Raw genomic sequence first — 24,235 nt, forward strand, 5'->3', positions numbered from 1 at the left:
CATATAAAATCATATAAAACCTTATAATACTGCATGTCAGTGACTCACTCCGACTGTACGTATTGCCTATACATATGACTACATTACACAGACTGTATGGTGCATTAATATGAACCGTGACAATATTTAATTGACGAGAGCGTGATAGGTTGCCTGCCACACTTTACGCGCATGCGCTTTTTTAGGCTGGCATTTCGTCATGGCCGCTGACACGGGCTGGCCGGGCTGTGCGAAGAGTCTGAAAGGTGTCATATTGGACCTGTGTGGCGTCTTGTATGACAGCGGGGAAGGCGACGGGGCCGCCATTCCCGGTTCCATCGAAGCCGTGAAAAAGTGAGTGAATAGTCGTCAAGAGATTTGAGCTGCTTGCGCGTTCAGCATATGGACCAAAGTGCACGCACTCGGTTATCCATAGTGTTGCTAACTTAAGGATACCAGCAGTTCCTTGCTAGACTGCAAAAGTGTCTACGTGCACGCATGATTTAAACCAGTGTTGCATAAGCTGCAGGAGCTGTCTCCATGTCAGTGTCACTGTGGTGCGCAAACATGGTGCTCCTTCCTCAATCTGCCCCCCTTGTCCTCTTTTTCAAAGGCTCAAGGCTTCCGACCTGCAGCTGCGCTTCTGCACCAATGAGACCCAGGCCGCCAGAGACACGTTTGTCGCCAAGCTGCAGAGACTGGGCTTTGACATCCTGGTGTCTGAGGTCTTCTCTCCTGCTCCTGCAGCCGTAGCTGTCCTTAAGGAGAGGGCTTTACGGCCTCACCTGCTCGTGTATGATGGTAAAGACTTATTGCATTTTGACAGTAAACTCCCTGGTTATTCTCAGTGTCTGACCCTATACTCGGTGCTGTTAAAAAATATTAAATTGCCATGAGAATCTGTTGAGGCAAACCATTTGCTCAGATGCAGTGTTTAGAATATCTTCGAATTGTGTGATGCAGCGAAACACACAATGTTTAACGTCACACGTGATTTCATCAGAAGTGGTGTTGTATTGTTTACCAGTCTGTCTGTGGCTCTCAGCCACCCAGTGCATCCTTTAGGCCCAGTGATGCATTATTAATAGTTTCTGAGGAATAAACTCAGATTTTGGTCCTCTCGTGGGATTCGTTGACAATATAGAAAAATATATAATATCATCAGACTTATACTTTAAATGACCCGATCCTAAAAGGTGTTTATGTTTACTCTCATGCAGGACTTCTCCCCGAGTTTGACAGTGTTGACAAGACCAACCCAAACTGTGTGGTGATCGGAGACGCAGCTGAAAAGTTTTCCTACCAGAACCTGAACGAGGCATTCAGGGTCCTTATAGGCCTGGAGAAGCCAGTGCTGTTCTCTCTGGGCCACGGGTAAGGGCATATTTAAAAGTCAGTAGGCATAACTATATTGCATATTCTGACTGATAATGATAAACAAAATATTTGCGATCTCTTCATAGGAGGTACTACAAAGAGACAGATGGTTTGAACCTAGATGTCGGGGCGTACATGAAGGCTCTGGAGGTACAGTAGGTGCTTTGTTTGCATTGATACATTTATTAAGAACAGCAGTTCTCAACGATGACTCATTTTGGTTAGCGTTTTCGTCCCTCCAGTATGCCTGCGATTTAAAGGCTGAAGTAGTTGGAAAGCCATCCCCAACATTCTTCCAGAGTGTTCTCAATGACATGGGCCTTCAACCGCATGAGGTACGTGACAACAGAGTGTTCTATAATAACGCAGATTCATACTTGACTTCTTCCATCTAGGCTCATTTTTAACACATTTTGAGATGGTCGGTTTTCAACAGGCCAGTTTGAAATGTATGTCGCTTGAACTCGTGTCGTGTTGAACAGGTGTCTGAACATGTGTCCCTGGTATCTACCCATCTCAGTCAATCCCAAGTATAAAGAATGTGCCACAGTCTCTCTAAGCTTCTCTATTTTTGTACTTGGCACTCTGAGGAAGCTGGGTTCATCTCAGCCAAAGCCTCTCTCCTTTCTCTGGACCTCTTGTCCTTCTCTGAGACGGATATATCCAAAGCTTCATCTGCTGCTTCCAAGAAGCCTTCCGCTACTCGCCCATGCTTTCATGCAGAGATGGTCAAATTGACCAGTATCATTCCTCTCAGAAGGAATTACCGAACTCTTTAAGAATACCTTCTCGAATCGGAAGTTGTTTTCCTGTCACAGGAATTCTACACTAATAGGCGACGGCACAAACTCATGCTTGTGTGACAAGGAGCGCCTGGTCAGTGGAGAGGATAGCTGAGACGTTTATAAAAGAAACAGGAGGAGAAGGGAGGGCGGGCTGAAATGTATTCGTCAAGTACTGTTGAGGCTTAGGAGGTAGGAAGCAGGAACAATAGGAGGCAATAGCTACTGGCACTCCTGGTGAAATAAATGCATATATATCTCTATCTCTATCTATCTATCTATCATGGGATGTTGGCATGTTATTAGCCTGCATTTAAGTAGATAAATCCATTCTTGTTTAATATTTTTGTAACTCCATCAGCATAAGAGCAGCTAAAAATATCTTCAACTAAATAATAATGTTTTTCTTCTACCCTCCTCGCTTGCAGGCACTGATGATCGGGGACGATCTGGTGAATGACGTGGGCGGGGCCCAACGCTGCGGAATGAAAGGCGTACAAGTCAGGACTGGCAAATACAGGTTAGTGATGTCCTGCGATCTACCGGACCTGAACACGGCTCCTTATTGGCCACCTATTGGTTGGTAAAAGCATCCATGTCGGTGTGAGCCCAGCTGAAGTATCCTTGAGTAAGATACCAGATCAATACCATCTTGTTCTCCGCCTAAATCTGTGCTTTTAAGTTTGCTTCATTACTAGGTGACATAAAGCATCTCATATATCATACTGCATAGCTGTATGTTGAACCTCTATGTTTTTATAAAAGGTTTAGCTCTTCTGAAGACAAGTGTCCCAAGTTTTTCTTTTCTACAGATCTTAAAGCTAGTTTTGGTAAAGCAGAATAAAAAAATCTATTCATCTATTTGCCAGGAGAGGGCGCCCTTGCACCAGGATTTGTGAATCACAGTTTCCTCCATAAGCACTCAGGCTTCCAGTGAGCCAGCCGCCTCATTCTTGAGCATTCCAGATTTGTTTATTTGATTGAGAAGCCGCCGAAAATAGCTTTATTCTCTCCACATATTGAATGCTACTCCGCCCACAAGGTTGTAGTCACCGAGAGGATTTATGATCCCAAATCTGAAGATTACCGGGGCGCCTTTCTCATGCTGTAATTACAGAAACATGTGGTCGATTATTTTAGAAGATATATATATATATATATATATATATATATATATATGTGGTGGTTATGGCTTGACGATAAGAGAAGAATGACTGGGAGTCATATCACATATCTACTGTTCATTATAATGCATGTTCAAAGGCCTTGACGCAGGTCTACGCTCTCCGAGTGCCCCCTCAAGTCACCATATTGTTTGGCCATAAACCACCGATCAGTCCGAAGAGCGCCACGCTCGATGACCTGCTGCACACTTGCATGCAGGTCTGGGGGTCATGTGACCACAGAACGCCGAGTAATCTTCTTGAGCATCAGTCGGCTCTGATCCTGTACTAAGAGCGCAGTCACTCGCTGTAGAAACCTGTCCTCTCTGAGCAGAGCTATTTTTGGCTGCATGGCATTACGTGGGTTTGATATGCTTTTTGTGTATGTCGCTGGCATGTACGTGGATGCCCGTGTTACCGACATATCTGTGTCGGTACGTGACTTCAGACGCCAACGGTAGGCCGTGTTTCTGTCGGCACAATTACAGGAGACTGAACTCTTTCAAAGATTCTCTCTCTCTCTCTCTCTCTCTCTCTCTCTGCAGACTGGGCAGAATTCATGTGTTTTATTACTTTGCAATCTTCTCCCAGCAGCTCAGTTCAGCTCCGGTGTGCTGACACTCTCAACACTGTCTGTAATACTCAATAAATAGAGGAGAAACCAGATTGGATAATATCACTGCTCATCTGCTTTTCTTTTTGGGAGTAGAGAGCAACTGGTTGTAATGAGTGGGCTGTTTCCCCCTCTGAGGAACACATGTGGAATCTGTATTGTGTTACCCGACGTGTTGTGTTTCAGCTGTGGCGGTTCAGATTTATGGACTGATTGGTGAATGGAGTTCATGTGTTGAAACACGTGTGTACAGAAAGTTATTAGATGGGTGGTTAAATAATGTTCAGTACTGTACAGTAAAATTACTTTCACTGTTTTATTTTCAGGACTGGATTTTTTATAGTCTCTTACTTTCTGTGTGTGTGTGTGTGTGTGTGTGTGTGTGTGTGTGTGTGTGTGTGTGTGTGTGTGTGTGTGTGTGTGTGTGTGTGTGTGTGTGTGTGTGTGTGTGTGTGTGTGTGTGTGTGTGTGTGTGTGTGTGTGTGTGTGTGTGTGTGTGTGTGTGTGTGTGTGTGTGTTAACAGAAGACTGGTATTAGTGGATATTTGCCTCTGAAACACAGCTGCAGGAACAAAAATCTGTGCATCGAATTAGAATTGATGGCTCCGAAGTGAGCTGTGATTTACTCATTTAACATAAACACCTCATAATATCTATGATCCTTCAGCAGACTTATTGGACTGCACTATATACATTCCCTGAGAACAAGAAGAGAAACAGTGACAGTAAAGGGTGTTTTCCGTGGGAGCAGCAGACGTGAGATTTAGCGTTATTTAGCCAAACGGGCCCAGTGAACCCAGGCTTGCCGGGAGCAGCTATAAACCCTCAGTCAGATCTGTGAAAACACAGCTGTTTCCAAGTCAACCAGATGCTGCGCAGGCCTCCAGTTCCCATCAGGCTCGGAAAGAAAGACTGCTTCAAATACCCCAGGCCCTGTGACAAGACAGGAAGGGAAAGAAGATACAAATCACAGACTATCTAATCATATCTGCTTATTCTGAAAAGCTTTTGATTTGACTCACTGCTACTCAGCAAGGACTGCGTGAACTCATTAAGCACGACTTAGATCCGTGAGATGCTGGAACTTTTTTTTTTTGGTATGTTTTCGCTCTCTGCCATCTTACCGTCTTTACAGTAAACTCTTTTTAAGATGGAAGATTTGAGGTGTTCACCTTTTTATATAATCTGTCTTAATTCTGTTTAGAAAAAGCAAAAAAAAAAAAAAGAAACGTACAATATTTTAGGAATGTCAGGTTTAGGTAAATGAATGCACGTTATCCTCAGGTTCTCTGCTCACTGTACCGTTTCCCTGTGATGCACAGTACAAGCATGTGCTTGTGACGGCTCCTGCAGATAAAATTGAAGAGCGGTGGCCACGTGACATTACAGTACCCACCAGTAATGGCTGTTGAGACTATCGGCGTAATATAGAGGTAATTGTAACGGGGGAGTGTTCTGCTAGCAGTCAACTTTCCCTTGTTCTTAAATAATGAGCGAAAGTTAGCGCACTTCCCTCAGGGGAGTCGGAGAACCCTTTGCCCTTTAATGTAGAACAGGTTTGCAAAGAGGGGCCTAAACCCCAAAAAGTGGTTGGAAGTTGGGATTATGACGATCTGACTGCTGATGTGGATCAGCTGCATGGGAACAGTCTGCCAACGCTCTAGTCCAACCTCTGCTCAGCCTCTCTGCTCTGTAGTTACGCACATCAAATACAATTTCAGTACTTTAACACCTAGTTTTGTAGAGTATCTACAATCATTGCATATCAAAAACAAGTACAGGTTCTCAGTCTTGGGGGGGCTTTATCTTCAGACCAATATTTCCTGATTTATAGTGTTTAACTTTGATAAAGCTCTACCTTGTAGGAAAAGCTTTTGCACTGCTGTTTGTTTTAACCATAGACTGTATAAAATATGGACGCAGTCGTTGTAAAATTGGAGGCGAGACCCCGTCCATTCCTATGACAGTAGCCCATGAAGCAAAACGAGTACCTTAAACTACCCAGATCTTCCACATCTATCTGGGCCCGTAGAGCAAGCACACTAGCCTTTCCTTTAAACCCCGCCTCCCAGCCCCTCGGCCCAGCCTCGCTCTCGTGATCATCACATGAATAGAGGAAAGGGGAAAAAAAACTCTTTCACTCACAGTTTTACAACTTTTACAACCTGAAGTTTTAAATGACGTCTCTTTCTCAGTAATTAGTTTTTGGTCCCTTAAGAGGATTAGAACAAGCTGCTGTTGACAGTCACCTCATAGAGAGGATATCTCAAATATGTTGGCAAACAGCAAAGCAAACAAAAACGAACTGTACGTGTTTTTAATTACAAACTGTCATGATACTGGAAGAGCAGCCAAAGTATGAGTATGCTGTCCCGTTCTGCTGTCCTGCGGCTCACACTTTGAAATAGTCATGTCCTGCGGTCTGTGGCCTCCACTGGTCCTGTGTTCTTGTTCCTGTTCTCTTATCTTCAAGGAACTGCATCGGCACAAAACCGCGTAGCTTCGAAGCTTCATAAAAGCGGGTTCACATCGTGCTGTTTCTTCATGCACCGTTTATAAATCGCTTTGATTCCTATAGCCAGCTGACACAATCAAGTTTCTGAACCTTTTAGTCTCCCTGTGATAATCAAAGAAGTTGGATTTAAGGCTTTTCATTTAAACACGCACCCTTAACGTTGGCATTTGTAATTGTGCCGAGGACAATGCGGTGCAGCGATGTGTCAGACACTAACACAGTATTGTTAGGTATTTCGAATGAAGGCCAGTGAGTTCGAGGAAGCCCTGACTAGGATTCCCGTTGGAATCTGGCAGAGTGCACAGCAAACATTTGCACACAGCAGCAGCCATCTTCAAAACGGTTCACAAAACCTCTCCCTGTGGCCGACGCTTGACTGCTAATGTGAGCGTTGGGGAAACTGTTTTCCAAGCAGGCCGAGCCAGATTAAAACGTCTCCAGAGAGAGCTCGTCCCCGACGGTGCAAACTATGAATCAGTTTACCAAAACCGCACCCTGGTTCGTGCCCTTTCTGTTTGTGGCCGTCACTAAGGGACGTGACAGGAAGGGAGCGTTGTGTGTGTGTGTGTGTGTGTGTGTGTGTGTGTGTGTGGGGGGGGGGGGGGGGGGGTTTGCCATGTCATTACCATACAGATTAGTTTTCCTTCAGCTTTTCTTCTGTGCTGTGTGTGGGTTACACTTACACCTGCTAACGTCAGCATGTTTGTTAGAGAACATGCTAAGATTAGTTTAATTCTGCACGCATGCCATGTTGTTTCCATCATTGCAAAATCCCTCCGTTGCTATTCTTGTAGTCTCACCAGATTAACTGTAGGCTGAGGTTAAATGAGCCATTTCATATAGTGTCCGTTAACAAGTGAAACCAAAGACAAACAAACAGTAGCTCTCTTTTTAATTAGCTGAATTGATTGCATTTATGTTAATATTTGTTTTCCTTCAGCTGTAACTGCCAGCAGTAGTGTATTTGCTGCTGGTTTATTGACACTTCATTTCCCTTGCTGGGAGATATTGTAGTTGTCAGACATCCCTGATATCTCTATTGAAATTACAACTAGGAGGTAATGTAATCACGGCCTGAACAATACAATTGAAATGTGGCTTCAGGATGATAGCCTTCAAATGTAAGCATGAATGTGTTAGCGTTCAACTCAAAAGTCTGACAGTAAACATAGTGGACTGATGAAAGGTGAGTTATGTCAATGTGTGTTATGACTGCTGTGAACTGTGTGAACTGCAGCGGTTGGCACACACCTTATTGCCGAAGCTGTCGCACACACGCAGTGTTGTGCACTGAGTAACAAGAGTAAGAACACACAGTTCTCACCAGATGGTCGGCATGCAAATATCCATAGCTATCACTGTAACGTCTACTCCTGTCATCAGAACCAGCAGGCCTGAGACGGATGTGGAACCATAGTCTAAAGGATGTGATGCCATCATGAAGTCCTCTAATGTCACCTGTTATTAAGTCTTCTTTATAGACATCAGGCAGTGGTATTGGATGATCCATTTCATGTGAGAGTGTGCGAGAGGAGGCACTGAACTCCTTAACATCTTATGACAGACTTCCTGGCACCACTGACCTGTAAAATTGTCCTCTCCAACAATCCAGGTCAGGTCCAGAGAAATCAGTCTCCAGTGTCCCTCCTAGCAGCCCAGACTGAGCCGGACTGTTTGAGTGGCACATAACCTGTGATTAGTGGGGCGAGCCAGAGCAGATTTCCACTGGTCCCCCGTAATGAAGTCATGCAAATGAAGCCATTATCAGCGCAGCGAATAGAAGGAAGCCCTGCTCGTTAGGAAAGCAAGTGGCCCATCAGCCTGAGCTAACAGATTAAGAGTGAGTTTCAGCTTCAGTGGAAAGATCTTTTTTTATCTCATTAATATAATATAGTGGTCATTTAAATGTTGTAATACTTCCTCTTTAAATTGATTATTTATTGCGGCTACCATGTCCAGGTTCTACGTGTTGGCGCTAGCCTTCTTATCTTGTTTGCACACGATGTGTAACTTGTAATACGTGTGTTTTCATTGTTCCGTCTGCACAAGGCGCCTATGCAAAATAGTTAACAACCCTCCATCCTGAATAAATGTAAGGTTGAACGACTGTCTGACGAGTGAAAGGGTTCATGAACAAGTGTGAACATTTCACGGCGTCGCGTGTCAACAGAAAGGTGACGCTCTTCCCCCCCCCCCCCCCCCCCCCCCCCCTCTGACATAAGCAGCCTATCGTATCACCGTTCCCGTGAATCAAACAGACATTAGACCGAACGCGCCACAGCAGTGTTGGGTTTGTGGATGGGCTTTGTCCTTCTGCAGATCTGTGACACTGAACCTTGGCAGGGCGACCGTGCATGGCTGTGGTTGCAGCTTAATCTCCTTTTATAAAGCGAGCGCTGTCCCTGCGATGGCTCTCGGGTACAGACTGTATTTCAGCCTAGTTTATCTTTCAGTCATCCGCTGGTGTCCTATAGCCTCGATGGCTATGATAATGTACATGGTTTCAAGTGTGTGCCCGTCAGACAGGGAGTGTTTCGTCTTCAACGTATGTGACTTACCGTATTTTAAGGCCTTGTTTGTACGTGTCAACCAGACGATTGTAACATCTCTTTTCACCTATGATAAAGCCTTTAATTCTATTATTGCAGCATGTTTTTGTTGAACTTGATTTATTGTGTGATTGTGTCTGAACAGGTTGCGCTTGATTTGCACTTTCTGTGTATGTTTTGCTCTGTCTTGACCTTTTGTTAACTGTTCTTCTCTGTAAGCGAGGCGTTTTACAACGTCTAGTACAGCAGCACAGTCCCACACCCTGTCCTGTTAACTGCTGTTAGCACATTAGTTTTGTCTGTGTGGGAAGGAAGTGAAGTTATCTCGTTTCACTCTTCTCCGCTGAGGGTGTGGGCTGTGAGCTTAAAAGCTTGTCAACTTGACAGCTACAGCGTTTCTGAACGTGTCATTGAGGTCGGATTGCCTCTGCGCCACCACAGAGACCCTTTAACTGTAATCCAGTGAATCATACTATGTGCAGAATATGGCCTTTGAGCTGAAGCAGCATCCGCAGGGGCCCTCTTTTGTGTCCAGGTCCCCCCCGGATCGTCAGAGGATCTGAAATTTAAGAGCATTGGGACACGTTGGGTTTTGTTTGTTCTGTGGCAAACGGGCAGTTTGGTGGTTGGAACAGTTTTTGTTTTGTTGCTGTTTCCAAGGTAAAACACTGAAGGCCCAGTATACATCATCATCGCAGCCTCCTTTGTCAGTCAGCAGCGGGGCCTTTGTCAGGATGTTTGCATGGTAGAATAGGAAAATACATGTTGCATAAGGTTTCTATTTCCACTGCCGGGCTTCCCTCCTTTTTAACCGATGACACATGAAAGCTGGGTTTTGTTGGTAGGATCAAGTTCCTGGCTACATGCTTCCCACCTTATCTTTTCTTGTTCTTTTCAACACCAATTTTCACAATGAATAAAGTTAAGTTGATATGTATATTTCTCTACTATAAACATATAGGTTAGATTATATCAGTTTTGTCTTCAGGGGCAGCATTTCTTAGTTATGTTTTCATCCCATTCCCATGGATCAGAATCTGCAGTTCTGTGAGGAATGTAAACACAATCAATTCTGGGAATGATTTCCTCATTCAGACAGCACTCTGTTGTTGGCTTGAGATCCAACACTGCTTTGTCTTTTGGGCCCCTTTTGTCTCTCTGTTCCTAATGTTTGTATTTCTATGCTTTTAATAGAATATTCCAGTGGAACCATGAGTTTAGAGAATCTAACTTTCACTTCCTGTAGGCTTGCTTGCTTGCCGTTGTTCACAGAGGACGGCATGCGTAATCAACTTGGATTTACAACCGTTGCAATGGATTCCAATGGTGAATGATCAAGACTCATGGCAACAGAGTCCAAAATGTCCATAAAAACATCTCAAACCACCACTGCTGCACAATCTACTTCTCCTTTTGTGTTTAGCCAAATATAAACACACACATCTAGCCCAATATGGCTAAGCACAGCTATATTTAGCCAAAGTAGTGCTGTGTATGCAACCATATTTAGCCACTTGGTTTGTCGCTAGCATGGTTATCCCTCAACGTTCACCGTAAATAATACATTTTAAACATAATTGCGTGCCAAGATAAACGGCGAGTATATGAGTATTTGCAATAAGCCTAGTATCTCATTACTGAGTCTCTGTTGGCATACATTGTACCTCCTGTGAAGCCAGGTTGATAAAGGTTGCTGCCATTTGCAGTGGTGCAAGTTACAACGCCTATTAAGCCCAAAGGAAGGTAGTATTTGCTCCTCGGAGCATAGGTGTTTCGGCAGAGTACCCTTTTAACTTTTGTCTTGTTCGTTGTAACAGATAAGAGGTCATCTTGGGTCACTAAGATATATCTAAGCAAAGTACAACGAAGCTATAATGAGAGGGGAAAGTGAGACTTGTCCCCCAGCTACATCTACAACATCTTCTGTTTCATTCAGGCTTTTGTACCTTCTGTTTGGATCAGATGGAAGCGAGGTAGCGGCATAACAGGGCACCACAGATTCGGTACAGATTTGAGATGGCTGTGGCAGTGGCATGACAAAGGGGTTAAAGAGCCTGGTGAGACTCCAGCGGGTGCCCGAGCCTGGCCTACCATCTCTCACCACCCCGGGGTGACAGCTTCCCCTGCCTGCAGGCTCCTCTAAAGCCTGCCGTGCGTTATAAGTCAATGAGATATTAATAATTAACTGGGGCTTTTTTCACAGTTAGACTAGACTCCCACGCCGAGACAAAGGAGCCGGCCGGGCCTCGGTCACTGAGCCCCTCGACGGTACTTTTCCACCCTTGAGAGAGAGCGAGAGCGAGAGAGACAGAGAAGGAGTGAGAGTGGGAGAGAATCGGAGAGCTAAAGCCCACAGATGGCAGACTGAAACATAGCACTGCCTCTTAAATACATGAACACAGGGCCCTTAGTTGTTTTCAATGGGGATCCAATCCCTCTTGCAATTACCAATAGACAGGCTGCTTGGCCGGGGGGGGGGGGGACTTGGGCACCATGCCCACTTTCTGCTGGAGCCATTTTTTCCCGTAATGGTTTGTGTTTACGTGCAAGTGTGTGTGTGTGTATGTGTGGGTGTGTGTGTGGTTCCACATGTGTGTTTGCATTTGTTGTAGCAGAAGCGGGTGACTCAGCCGCCTCTTGCTGCTTGCAAAACACTCATACAGAGTGAGATGTAGACACCCACACACACACAGAAACATAAACGAAGGCTCAGCAAGTCATCAGCAGCACTGCTAATAATAACGTGCTGTTGAAAAGAGCATGGTTAGATCTGGGTCACATGAAACTCTGCATATTGAGCACAATGCTGACAGGACAGCTGTGAAATGATGAGGAGAGTTTACTCTTGCAAGAATTTTGGTCAAATAAACAAGAACTAGATGGTGTTTAAAAGCTTTTTTTATAGTGAAATATAAACTTTTAATTGTTTTTTTTGCATTGATGTACTCGACTCTCAAAAGACCCTTCGAAGAGAAGTTCACAGATTTAGCATTACACTTCCATAACATTGTTTTAAAAAAATGATCGATCATTCAGCAGAACCAGAGAAATCGTCTTTTTCTATTTGATGTGTTATCTTTGTCAGAATCTGGCGTCTGTATTACCTGCAATTTATCGTGATCCCCAACAATTGGGTCCAATATTCAGGTGTGTTATGCTAGTAGCAGCTAATGTAGCCTCTCGCTGCTAGCCTCTAGCAGAGATAAGGAGCAGGCAATGGAGGTCTTTTTTTTTGTTCATTAACCACTCAGAAAACCATGTTTAATGTATTTCCTTTCCAGCCGTTGGGTTCCATTCATTTCTTCACAATCTGAAATCAATCGGCAAACTTTTTTTTATTTCGTCATTGCCATGAACATCAAACATAACTGCACCCAGGCAAATTATCTCGCTAGTGTTGACCGCTACATGCTCTTTCCTCACTCTGTGATATACATCACAGTTGGGTGTAGTCACAAGAACAACAAACCAGACCTTACAGAGGTCGGTGCAGAAACATACAGTTTACCCTCAAATAGAAGATCCAGTGTGAAGTTACTCTTTAAAGGACCACACCGGGGATTTTGCATGCTTTTTTTTAAATATTCAATTAATTGTTATGTCCTAGTAAGATGCCCATCATCCGGAGGCCGTTGTAACACATTAACATGTTGCAATGGAGATTGTGTGAAAATGAGTTAGCAAGTGAGCAGAGAAGACTAAAAGGTTTGCTAAAAGCAATGGTTAAATAGATGAAATTGATAGCTAAGACAATGGATTAACAGTTGAGTCTGGTACTTAATTTTCATACATGGAAATTAACTGAAATCAATGGCTGAATAAATACTTAAAGTCTAACACTGTGCAACAGCCATTTGAAATTGTGATCATGTATACAAGATGTGTAGTTGAGGAAATGAAACCTGAAAAGCATCGCGCTTTTTGTGTCTCTGAGAGACAGAAAGCAGAGGTTTATGGTTTACGTCCTGTTCGTTTAGCCCCAGATGTTTTTGTGGTTGGGAAGGACAGAAAGTTTCCAGTGGATGGTTTTGACAGTTCAGGATACTTTCTCTTTGTGTTTCAAACCCTTAAAGTCTGAATCCTCGACGAGGCCTTTGAAGAAGTGATGACCGGCCAAAATGTGTGACGGTGTAAAGACTCAAATTGGTCCTCTCAAAGATAGATCGACAAGCACACACACACACTCACACGCATCACTAGTATTCAGAAGAGCTCTTTAGAGAAACACAGGATGGAAAAAAATCAATCAGCTCTTCGTGCTGCAAACAGGGAATCCCCTTTGTGTCCCGCTCGATTGGAAAGAACCGTTGATCTGTGTAAAGTGTGAAAACCGTACCGCAGCTGTTTACTGATCATGACTCAACAGTATACAGCCTTTTGGTAACAGCGAAGTGATAACTACTGCCGCAAGGTCACAGATTCAGCGGAGGATGTAGAGGCTCCGGCTTTGCATCTGTCACCATAACACGCACGTAACATGGTGGTTTTCCCCCCCCCCCCGTTCAGTTGGGCGGTTTTACATAAGAGGTGGCAGCTGTTGCTCTAATGTAAATACCAGGTAATAGAGAAAGAGAGACAACAAGCTGAAGTGGGTGATGATGAATCAGGGTGGAACATCTCAACTGGCTGGAGGTGTCTACGTTTTTCTTTTACTCTTTCTGATAGGCCTCGTTTCATGAGGTGCAGGGGTGCTGTTTAGTATATTTTTTTATCTCCTGTCAAGGTTGATTAGTGAAGTTTTATTTCCGTTGACCGTGACCTTTTTTTTAAATTTACAACAGAGGAAGTCAAGCTGGGATCACATTCTCACACACAAGCAGCAGAAAAACACACGCAGTCGCACATTGTCTTCCCCTCAGGGTTGGGGGGGGGGGGGGGGGGAGAAAAGCTTTGTCTTGTGTTAGTGTCGTATGTCGCCCCGCGAGGCTTGGCTGAACATAAAGGCTGTCGTTATCGTGATGTTGTGTTCTCCACCGGGTTACGGTTATGTAGTCTGCTTTCGTGTGAGAAAAAGGCAGTGTTGTGGCTGATGGTACTTTTCTCCGTGTGGAATGAGAAAGGGCACGTCTACACAAAGGACTGGCTCGAGTGTTTTTCCGTCTCTCGCTGGCAGGCTGACTCTTCTCCTGTCAGCGTTGTCGTTGCTCTCATGAATGTGATTCCTCGCTTCAAAGCTAGGTGACGGCACACATTACACAATACTCGGGGTGTTGCCGTTTGCTTTCTTATATGGGGCAGAGGGTTTTACACAGAGGAAATAACATCATGAAAACTCAAGTCGGAGGTCTCATTGAGTTGCATGCCCACTTGCATTTTGTCAGTGTCGTATCCCTGTTGGTTATCTTCCACTTCTTATAAGTGTTCCCTTTTTTTGATGCAGTTTGACAGTGTTTTGCATGTTCTGTGGTGACTTTCAACACAGTTTCCTTCTACATATTCGACTTTTGCTTTTATTTTAACCAGTGCACCTGCAATTTGGCCTCTTTTGAGCTCCGCTGCTCCAACTGTTGCTTTCAGACCTGACGGCACTCGTTTTTACCTTTTTTATCGCCAACATCAGTCTAATAGGAACCATCTTTGTAGCAGTATTAGTCATTTTACGTGAGGAGTTTGCAGTGTTGTCTACACCCACTAAATGACCTACAATGTTCGACAGCAGGCATTCAAAGTATTTATTTCAAAGCTCTGGCGTTTTGTAAAAACAAGATATTTCTGCGTGTTGAAATCCAGCTGCTTGGAACCGAACTGTTTCCAGCCAAGTATTCCCCCAAAATGTGCTGCATTTGTCACTGTCTTCAGCGCTGTGTACTCTTAGCTGAGGTTGAACTTTTCATCTCCACCCTCATGTAGGCCTTATCTGCTTTATCTGCACCGTGTCAAGCGAAAGACATACTCAGCAAAGGTGAGGAGGTGAAGAGAGAAGTGTAAATCGACATCTGGTGTGTGCGACAGTTTTGCGTCCTTCTGTTTGCCCCGTCTGTGTGTCTGTGTATGTGCTGGTGTGTTAAGCATTAACTGATGGGCAGGTTGTCGTGCCTTTACCCCCACGGTCAGCTACCCTGATGGTGTAATGAAGAAAGATGCTGCCCTCTATCCTAATGTTAATAAACCCCCCGTCTCCGTCACGTCTGTATCGTACCTCGTCTCTCTCGATCTCTGACACACAGCTGACTTTCACACACAAATACACTCGCTGTATGAGTCATTCGTATCCACTTTCATCTCATGGAGGCACGGCCTGGCCTTATAAAAATGGATCTTTGTTTTTATAGAGCAGAGTATCATGTTATATTTCTACCCCTATGACACTCTAAGCTTCTATAATCTTATATTGCCCGACAGTATATCCACGACACCCATTTCTCAAATGAATCCACTGTCATGTCCTTGCTGTTGTAGGGTGTCGGGGGTGTACAGTACAGTGTGTGTACTTGTTTTTAAAGCACATGGATTAATGATTCAGATTACTTGTTGACTGACGTGATAGGTGACAGTGTTGCAGAACTCAAGTTTAGGGCTCTCCCAGTGATCGTTTTCATCGCTTTTTAATATGCAATTTATTTTTCCGACTAATCGACTCATTTAATTCATAAGATGTGAAGAAATAGTGAAATATGCCCATTTACCTCTTCACGTGTATTGATATTGCACTGACCTGAAGGCCGCGCTGCGAGTCGCACGTTACCTCATCTGTAACACTAGCTGCATTGTGCTGAATTTTGCATGGTCACATTGACCTGGTTAGTCCTTCATTATTCATGGCAACGGGAGGAAAGCAGCAAAAAGAATACACGCACGCACATGCATATCTAACAGCGCAGGCAATGGGAGATTTAAAGGAGCATCAGGTTGGAGAGGCAGGTGTGGTCGATGCTGTTTGCTTCACTGCTTGAAACGTAAGAGCCATGGGACTAACATGCTTGTGTGTTCGTGCCCATACGTGCGCGTGTGAACTCCCATCAGTCCTCGGGCAAAAAAAAAAAGGGGTGTGGGAGTAATCCAGCACAGGAGACATAACACCCGGACCATTAGCGGGCCAGCTCACATAACCCAAGCGCTGGTGGCTGACAGACGTGCGTAAACACATGGCACCGCTTTCCAGTATTCACCGTGGCTTCGGTATTCATCAGCTATTCAGGTATTCCCTCCCCCCCCCCACCCCCCCCACAAATGTTTGCCTCGGTCCTCTGCAAGCCCTCGGAGGGCAGGATTAATGGTGGTGTGTGCCGCACACCCAGGGCCAGACAAAGCCTCCCCATCTGGAACTGCAACCCGTGACTGGGGAACAGTGGCGGCACACAGAGCCTGGTCGAGGCCGCCCGGGGAGGAGGAGGGGGGGGATCTATAGGCCCCACTTAATAAATGAGCAGGAGTCCTGGGCAGTCCTGCAGATGAATGAAGGGGGCGTTTGCGTCTTTTGATGTGACGGGGAGAAAAAGGGTCCTGCATGCCGGCCTGGGCCTGGTGCAGCGCCAAATGGATCTCATTTCCCCTACCAGCTGATTAAACAGCCATATCTACATCCATCACTGGGCCCTGATCCAAACAATGGCAGCAGCCGGAGGGGGAGAGATAGGCAAGGCGACATCATGCCTCCTACAGAATTTTTCACTATTTAAGAAACCAGATGGAGACAAAATTGCAATGACCGCGTTGGCCAGTTGCTGCTAATGTTGCGAATAATACAAGTTTGGAGAAACATCAGTAGGTCGGTGGGTCCCACCCCCAGGTTGGAAACCACTGGCCTCAGTCTCCAAATGATTCTCTTGGTTTTATGTTGAGAAACTGGGTATTTTTGAAATCATCAGTTCTCATTAAAGTCCCCAGTTGGTCTGTTTTAGTTGCCTGTAGATATATTAGGAAAGTCTGGACCACTGTGTGACAGCTGGTGATGGAGACAAAAAGCATGCTCTACCCTGCAGCGGCTTTTGGCAGGCAGCTGCAGAGACACCTCTGTGTGAAGATATCAACAAATCACTGAACATTTCATTTTTTTTTGTACGTTGTTGTTGATCATAAGTGGGCTCTTATGATCACTCTGATAGGACAAAGACATTATTTATTACCAAAACCTTCCCCTGGAGCGTAAACAAGACAAGCCTCTAGAATAATTCTGCTTGGCTCTGTTCCCGAGTCTTCTTAGACCGTCGTGTCCTGCTCTGTTCCAGTTTACACATTCAGTATTGTTAATGGTGCTGATAGCATCAAACTGCCAGTTTATTGTTTACCATGTGCTGTCGGTTCCCGTGCTGCACATCCTTCAGCGTGTGCTTTTTGCTTCTCCTCCCTCAGGCCCAGCGACGAGAGCCACTCAACAGTGACGGCCGACGGCACTGTGGACGACCTGGCTCAGGCTGTGGACGCGATCCTCAATCAAAGGCACTGAGCACAAGGCAGCAGACACTGGAAACTCTCCACTTACCGTGACCCTGGGTGATGCAGGCTAATGTCTGGTAGTATTTTACTCTTAAGTGATGTTATCAGAAGCAAGGGTGTACTGCATCGAGGTATTTCAAGTAAGATGTCAAAGCAGTACGAAACAAAAATACTGTGTATCCTGTAACTATCACATCTCATTAAACCTTGAAATATGGGGAACACCCAACCATCTGATGCTCCACGTATATGTGAAACTAACTAGAATTGAATATGCAGAACTAATACTCAAGTCTACAAGAGATACCTGTAACACGTTAGGGATGCACTGTGTGTTTGTCAGCACATGATTGGCATAGATAAGATACCTCAAATGACACCAATGTGCCTGTAATCAGCTGCCGACTGACAGGAGGGTAAAGCAATGCTGTGTGTTCAGACTCCTGCTCATGATACGCTGTATGAAGACCGTTTTGTATTCTAACTGGAAATGCACAATTGACTTGCAGCAGTATAGTGTACTTTAACAAACATTGATTAATTAAGTAGCTGGTATATGAAAGTAATGTTGCTGTCGCTCACTCTCTTATAATAAACCAAGGTGTAGCCTGGAATGCAAGTATTACATCAATAAAGCTCTTTTTTTATTTTATAGCTGTTGAAAACATTTGTCTCCCTAAATTTGCCAATTTGTCTGAGTCACAGGAGTTGTTTACTTTTATTTTTTAAAGGGCTCGAGGTCTCAAAGCACCGGGGCAAACGTTGCTCTGGTATAAACTGGAAAGTTTGAATCGGAGCGGCTTTTGTTTTTACAAAAACAGATCTCTGGAAATGGGGAAGTGCGCTGGTCTTGGAGATGATAAATGCAGAACACAGGCGAGTGTGATGAATTACGCTGGTGCTCGAGCTCATGTTCCCCCACCCCCCTCTGTAAACGAAATGAGTGCAAATCTGCAACTGCTTATCTTTATTTACTTGACTGTAAGCCGCCTCTGCTGGGGGATTGTCCCGTCATCGTTACGATGTTAATTGGCGCTCATTAGACGAAGCGCATTCACTCCGGTGTCTACGGTGAGGTTAAATAACACGATGAGGGGAAAAGAGTTGGTTATTGGGCTTTTGTGTGCCAGCTGGATCATTGAGGCCTGTGGAAGTGGGGCGTAAAACAAATGATTCTCCATCGCTGCCCCTAAGGTTTCAGTGCACCAAATAGATTCAACAAGGACAAAAGCCCATTGCCAAGTAATTCATTGAGGTCTTTCTGGTTCACTTCACCATTCGTTGACACAGGCTTGAATGTTATTTGGCAATTAAAGGTAATGAAATGCTACTAAGTATTAAGAAACTGTGCCTGAACTGGGTGTACCAAATATTAATGTACACGGCAAAGTACTAGCAGCTGGTACGCAGTTTTCTAACAGCTTACACATTGTTTGACTTTGTGTTTTGTCCGTTATGTTACCCGCCCGCTGGCCTTGTGTGGAGCTATTAAACACATATTTGACTGCTTTCGAATGAATTCACTTGGCTTTAACTAAGTTCCAGTTCATGGAAGTGCAGTTTAGGGTCATTCTAAAGGATGTAGGCCACAGTTTTTCAACACCACCTCTTGGTTCATCATCACTAGCTGTTAAACACACACACACACGCCCCAGAGATAGCTGGTTGATGGCCAAACCAGTTTCATGCTGGCTCAGGGTCATCCACCCATTTCACACAAGTTACAAATTAGCAGCAGTTTTACCTCTGCAGGCTGCTTTGGCAGGGAAACGGTCATGAAGTCCTCCTAGAGTGCAGCACATTGATTCCCTCACTGTGACCACAGACTGTGAAGCAAGATTACCTTTCAAATAATAGAGATGACCTCATTTCAGGAGACATGTCTGGGCATGTTTGACCTCACTGCCACATGACAGTATCGACAGACATAATACGCTGTCAAATCTTTGACGGGCTGAAGTTGTTGCTGTGGGGTTTTTTCCCAGTTGGAAGCTATTGGCACATCAGTTTGTCATCTTTGGACCTTTTTTTTTTTTAACATCTGTGTAGTGTTTAGTGTTGTTTTCACACAATACTGCATTACTTACTCTCATGTAAACACGGTTAGTCCTGAAGCGATTAGGCACTTACTGTATTTGCAGAAAAGTTACAGAAAATAAGTATAATCACTGATTAATTGTTTTAGCTGCAAAACCCCATGTCCCATGAGCCTCAGCTGTACTCTGCGTTTTGTACTAATTAGCAAATCTTAGTTAGACCCCCGTCTTAGTTTACTTGCACGCTGTTTTTCAGACAAAATAACCAACAAGCCCAAGACGCTTTGGGAACTTGAAACTTGACATTTTAAGGAATGAAACATTTATTCCAACTAATCCAGAAAAATAGTTCACAGTTGTGAACTCGTCATTTTACAAATTCTGCATATTTCTTGCAAATGTCATTCCCCATGAAGTCTTCTTGATCCGCAGCACACGTCAGCTAGATGTTTATCTTAAAATATCAGCTTTTGCAGTCACACCAGAACAGGATTATGACTGATTGTGAATGATGCATGTCTGCGGGAGTATCCCCACCCTCGCCTCCCTCTTCTCCCGGTACAACCTGCGGTCGTTAAGCTCATGATCTCGTTTTACGTTACTGACTCATCGGGGATGCAAAGCCCTGTAGCATGTGTCTGTCAGGAGTACACAGACACATGCTGCATGAGGAGGAGAATGTGGCTCTTTGTTAAATGTGTCATGGCCAGACTCCAGTGCTGACTTTCTCCTAGGGGCCTCATTTGCACAAAAGTCCAGTTTGTAACCAAATCCAGCAACGGTGTGATTTGTTTTTAAATGTGTCACTGACTGGATAAGTGACTTCCACGCACTCTGAAACGTTATATTTGTTAGAATGATCCTGAAATCAAATCTAAAATGAGGCCCCGTGAGATCTTTATACACGCACACTGCTGCAGTGTGTCGCTGAGCCAACATTCATAAACGTTTTTGTGGCATCTGTTTGGCTTAGGCTCCTCTTACACGGCATGCACACTGCTGCTCTTGTAGCGCACCTGCATTTAACCCACCCAAACAACTGCCAGCTGTGTGTTACCTTGAACTTTCATCTCCACTCATTTGGCGCTTCCTGTTTGACAGGAAACGGCGGGTCAGCTGACCAGACAACACTGCACACCTGCAGCACCAAATGCACCGTTATCTGTGGAAACACGCACGCTGTTTTGACAGCAGTCGCTTATTTGCCCCCCCCCCCTCCTATCTGTGTAGGGAGCACTTGGTCCATGAGGAGGCCTGTTTCTCTTACTCGCCAAGACACATGGTTTTCCCCACATTTCATCACCTTGTGGGCGGCCGTGCCAACAGCACTCGGTGGCGTGGGAGGGCTCTGAAACTTTGCAGCAGAGGCCTGAATTTCCTCTCTCTGAGGGTTTACAGGCAATCTGAGAAGCGTCTCAGTTCATACACAAAGCGGTCTGTACTCTAACGCGGTCACAGCCGTCACTGGCCCCTCCAGGGACACGACCCCTCCTCAACAGCCCGCTAAAGCCTCAGAGGCCGGGCTCTCCTGACACTAAGCATGACCCCGTGATGTCATACCCAAGAGTGTGCGTACGTATAATCCAGGAGAAAGGGTGGTCCTATGTCACCAATGCAGCGTAAACTAACTGCCCTGGCCTAGAAAACGGTCTGAAGGCTTACGGCTGACCTCGAGTTGAAAGCTGTCTGACTCTGCTGAGGCTCTCTCCTGTGAAGGTGTCCGGTTACCTTTTGTAGAAGCCAAAGCTTTCAACGCTCAATTTAGATCCTACAATCCTCTTGCTGAAGGGACAGCTATTGGACTTGAGAAGGCTTGTATGGCCTTGATACATCTCTGCACACCATTGCTGGCTCAGACATAACACCGACTGACCTTTTTTAAAACAATGTTTTTGTATCTCAAACACAATTTGTGGTCTTGTATGAAAGTGTGTGGGTGAGATTCAACGCGATAACTACCTCCACCTACAAAAGTGTATTGATTCAGTGCATACGGACAGAAAGGAAAAAGTAGCTTTTTGTTCATTTAGAGCTTACGGTAAGGTTTGTGCTCTCAGTATTTTGATTAGAAAAGCTTCAGACAACACTTGCGCTGCAACTGGAAATGTTTTGTGGCAAGGTGCTACAGCTTAATTGTTTTTCACCCCAACCACATTTGAGCTGCCAAACCTGGAAACCAGCGCCAACATTCAGTTTCATGTCACATGCGGTTTAATTTTTCTGAAAAGGACTTCTCTGAAAAATTCAATTTACTGTTTGCAGGAATTTCAAACTACAGGTAACTTTAGGATATTGAATACAGCTTTTAAAATTGTTGACATGTGGAAAGAAAAACGGCAGGAAAGCAGACGAACGTGTTATGCACCTGTGATGTGGCTCGTCATTAGAGCAGATAGGACTTTGCATAACCTCCAAGAATGACCACCCTGTTGTGTCAGTGCTGGTGGGGGTTGTGTGGACCAGTGTAGTGCAGAACATCGGGCGTGACATGCCCCTCCTCTTGTACTCATATCTTCTCTCGGAACACAGCCTTCTTTCATTTCTGTCAACGCACTGATTAAAGGCCGGTGTCCCTCGGTGTGTCAGTCTGCCCCACGGCACGTTTACAAGGGTTCTGTTTACCCATTTCCTTCTCCACTCGGCCCCCGAAAAAGGGCCCAACCAGTGAAAAGCAGCGGCTTGCTTGTAGCTCTGTGACAGTGTAAATATGACCTCACTATGCAAGCATACAGATTCTCAGGCAACAGTACAATAACCCAATCCATTACAAGACTATGCATTGGCCCTGTAGGCAAGTTTAATCCCACAGTTATGCTTTGTGTGGTATTTGCGTCTGGAGTACAGCGTGTCGAGCAATCTTGAAATTGCTCAGCCGGTCTTTAATGAGGTGACTTTCATCCCTCAGTTGCACCGTGCGCTTTCAAAGAATGACGAGTACGCAATCGTACTGGAGCAACGAATGAAAAAAGTTATAATTGTGGAGGGTTTGCACAGGCAGTTGGGGAGGGGATGCAGACAAACGGAGCAGCAGCACCAGCAGCAGCAGCCCTGACACATGGCCCACATTCACAGCCGCCTCCCACGTCACTGTGCTCCTCAGAGAAAAAGCCTCTTTTGTTTCCCAGTGCAGGGAGGGAGGGAGGTCTCTGGGGTGAACCGCCGCTCAGCTCCACCACTCCACCCGCCATCAAAAAAAAGAAGAAACATGGACCGGACTTCCCACCCCTGCCTGGCGTCCTCCCGACTCACTCCCGCTTCAGCACACAAACACAGGCTCATCAGTAGTGCCACTACTACGACCGTGATTGTCTTTTCCTGCTACTTAATTGGGTCAGTCTGCATTGTTGCATTAAAGACGTCTCCAACAATGACCTTGCTGTTAATGCATGTGCTCGGCTAAAAGCAGCAGCAGTGGTGTTCTCGTTCAGATTATTCTCTTAAATGAAAGTAGCAATACCACAGTGAAGTCATGCATTACATTACATTACATTACATTACAGTCATTTAGCAGACGCTTTTATCCAAAGCGACTTACAATTCAGAGTCTATGACATTTCTACACCGTAGGCACAGCTACGGGAGCAATTTTGGGGTTAAGTGTCTTGCTCAAGGACACATCGACATGCAACTAGCGGAGCCGGAGCCGGGGTTCGAACCACCGACCCGCTGATTGAAAGACGGCCCTGCTATCCACTTAGCCACAATCGCCCGTGCTCATGCTTTAACACTGTAAAGTACGCAAGGTTCATCAGCATGCACTTACATTTACTTTAAAATGAAAAGTTAGAATTGCCCCTGACAGTGTCATTAACAAGCATGCAGGTGTTTGGTAGTTAAGTCTGTTATAGTAAACAGAAATACCTCAAAGTCAATGTAATTATAGTACTTTACATTAATTACAATACTATTCAACTGCTAGCTAATGTATATACGTTTCGTATGATGTCTTACGAAAAGTTACTCCTCGTTTTTTGTGTGTGGTCCTACAAAAGCCAGCAACACTTGTCAATTTCCGCTCGTTACATGCATAAGGCCTCTTTAAAATAAACTTCCGTCTTCACGGGAAACTACTGTTTAGGCAACAAAACTACTTGGTTAGGTTCAGGAAAAGATTGTTTGGGTTAAAATAGCTACAGAAGTGCCGTACATAGTGAAGTTTGCTGACGACACCACTGTGGTGGGACTCATCTCCAACAATGACGAGACACACTACAGACAGGAGGTCCAACATCTGGCTGAGTGGTGCTCGGACAACAACCTGGTCCTGAACACCACCAAGACCAAAGAAGTCATAGTGGACTTCAGGAGATCCAGGAAGACCACACCCTCTCCACTCTACATAAGTGGGGAGGAGGTGGAGAGGGTGGACAGTATCAAATTCCTGGGGCTCCACATTACTAAAGACCTCACTTGGTCCCTGAACACATCACACCTGGTGAAGAAAGCCCAGCAGAGGCTCTTCTTTCTGAGGAAGCTAAAACAAGCTGGCCTGCCCCCTGCACTTCTGGTTAACTTCTACAGAAGTGTATGTGTATGAGAAAGCTTTACTGTGTGGTACGCCAGCTGCACAGCAGAGAACAGGAGGGACCTGGCCCGGGTGGTTAGAACAGCACAGAGGATTGTGGGAGTTACCCTGCCTGACCTGGACACTGTATGCTGGTCGTCTCCAGAAGAAGGCCAGAAACATCTGCACAGACATCACTCACCCGGGTCACTCTCTGTTTGTTCCACTACCATCAGGAAGGAGATACAGGACCATCAAAACCCGGACTAACAGGCTGAGGAACAGCTTCTTCCCCAGAGCGGTTTCCTCCATCACCCACCCACCGCCACCCCACCCAGCTC

The 24,235-nt window shown here is 45.1% G+C and overlaps 1 protein-coding gene across 1 annotated transcript; it reads left to right on the plus strand.

Annotated features, from left to right (window-relative positions):
• The first annotated feature begins 191 nt into the window (after window positions 1-191).
• On the plus strand, window positions 192-18,006 carry lhpp (phospholysine phosphohistidine inorganic pyrophosphate phosphatase). The gene is made up of 7 exons (XM_076093932.1): window positions 192-333; window positions 593-780; window positions 1,200-1,353; window positions 1,443-1,506; window positions 1,599-1,691; window positions 2,567-2,658; window positions 17,271-18,006. The coding sequence occupies exons 1-7, from the start codon at window positions 200-202 to the stop codon at window positions 17,362-17,364; spliced, it is 819 nt and encodes a 272-aa protein (XP_075950047.1). The 5' UTR covers window positions 192-199; the 3' UTR covers window positions 17,365-18,006.
• Window positions 18,007-24,235: the final 6,229 nt, after the last annotated feature.

The sequence above is a fragment of the Anarhichas minor genome, unplaced genomic scaffold (genome assembly GCF_050575085.1).
Source record: "Anarhichas minor isolate MPS153535 unplaced genomic scaffold, ASM5057508v1 ptg000017l, whole genome shotgun sequence".
Lineage (NCBI taxonomy): Eukaryota > Metazoa > Chordata > Actinopteri > Perciformes > Anarhichadidae > Anarhichas > Anarhichas minor.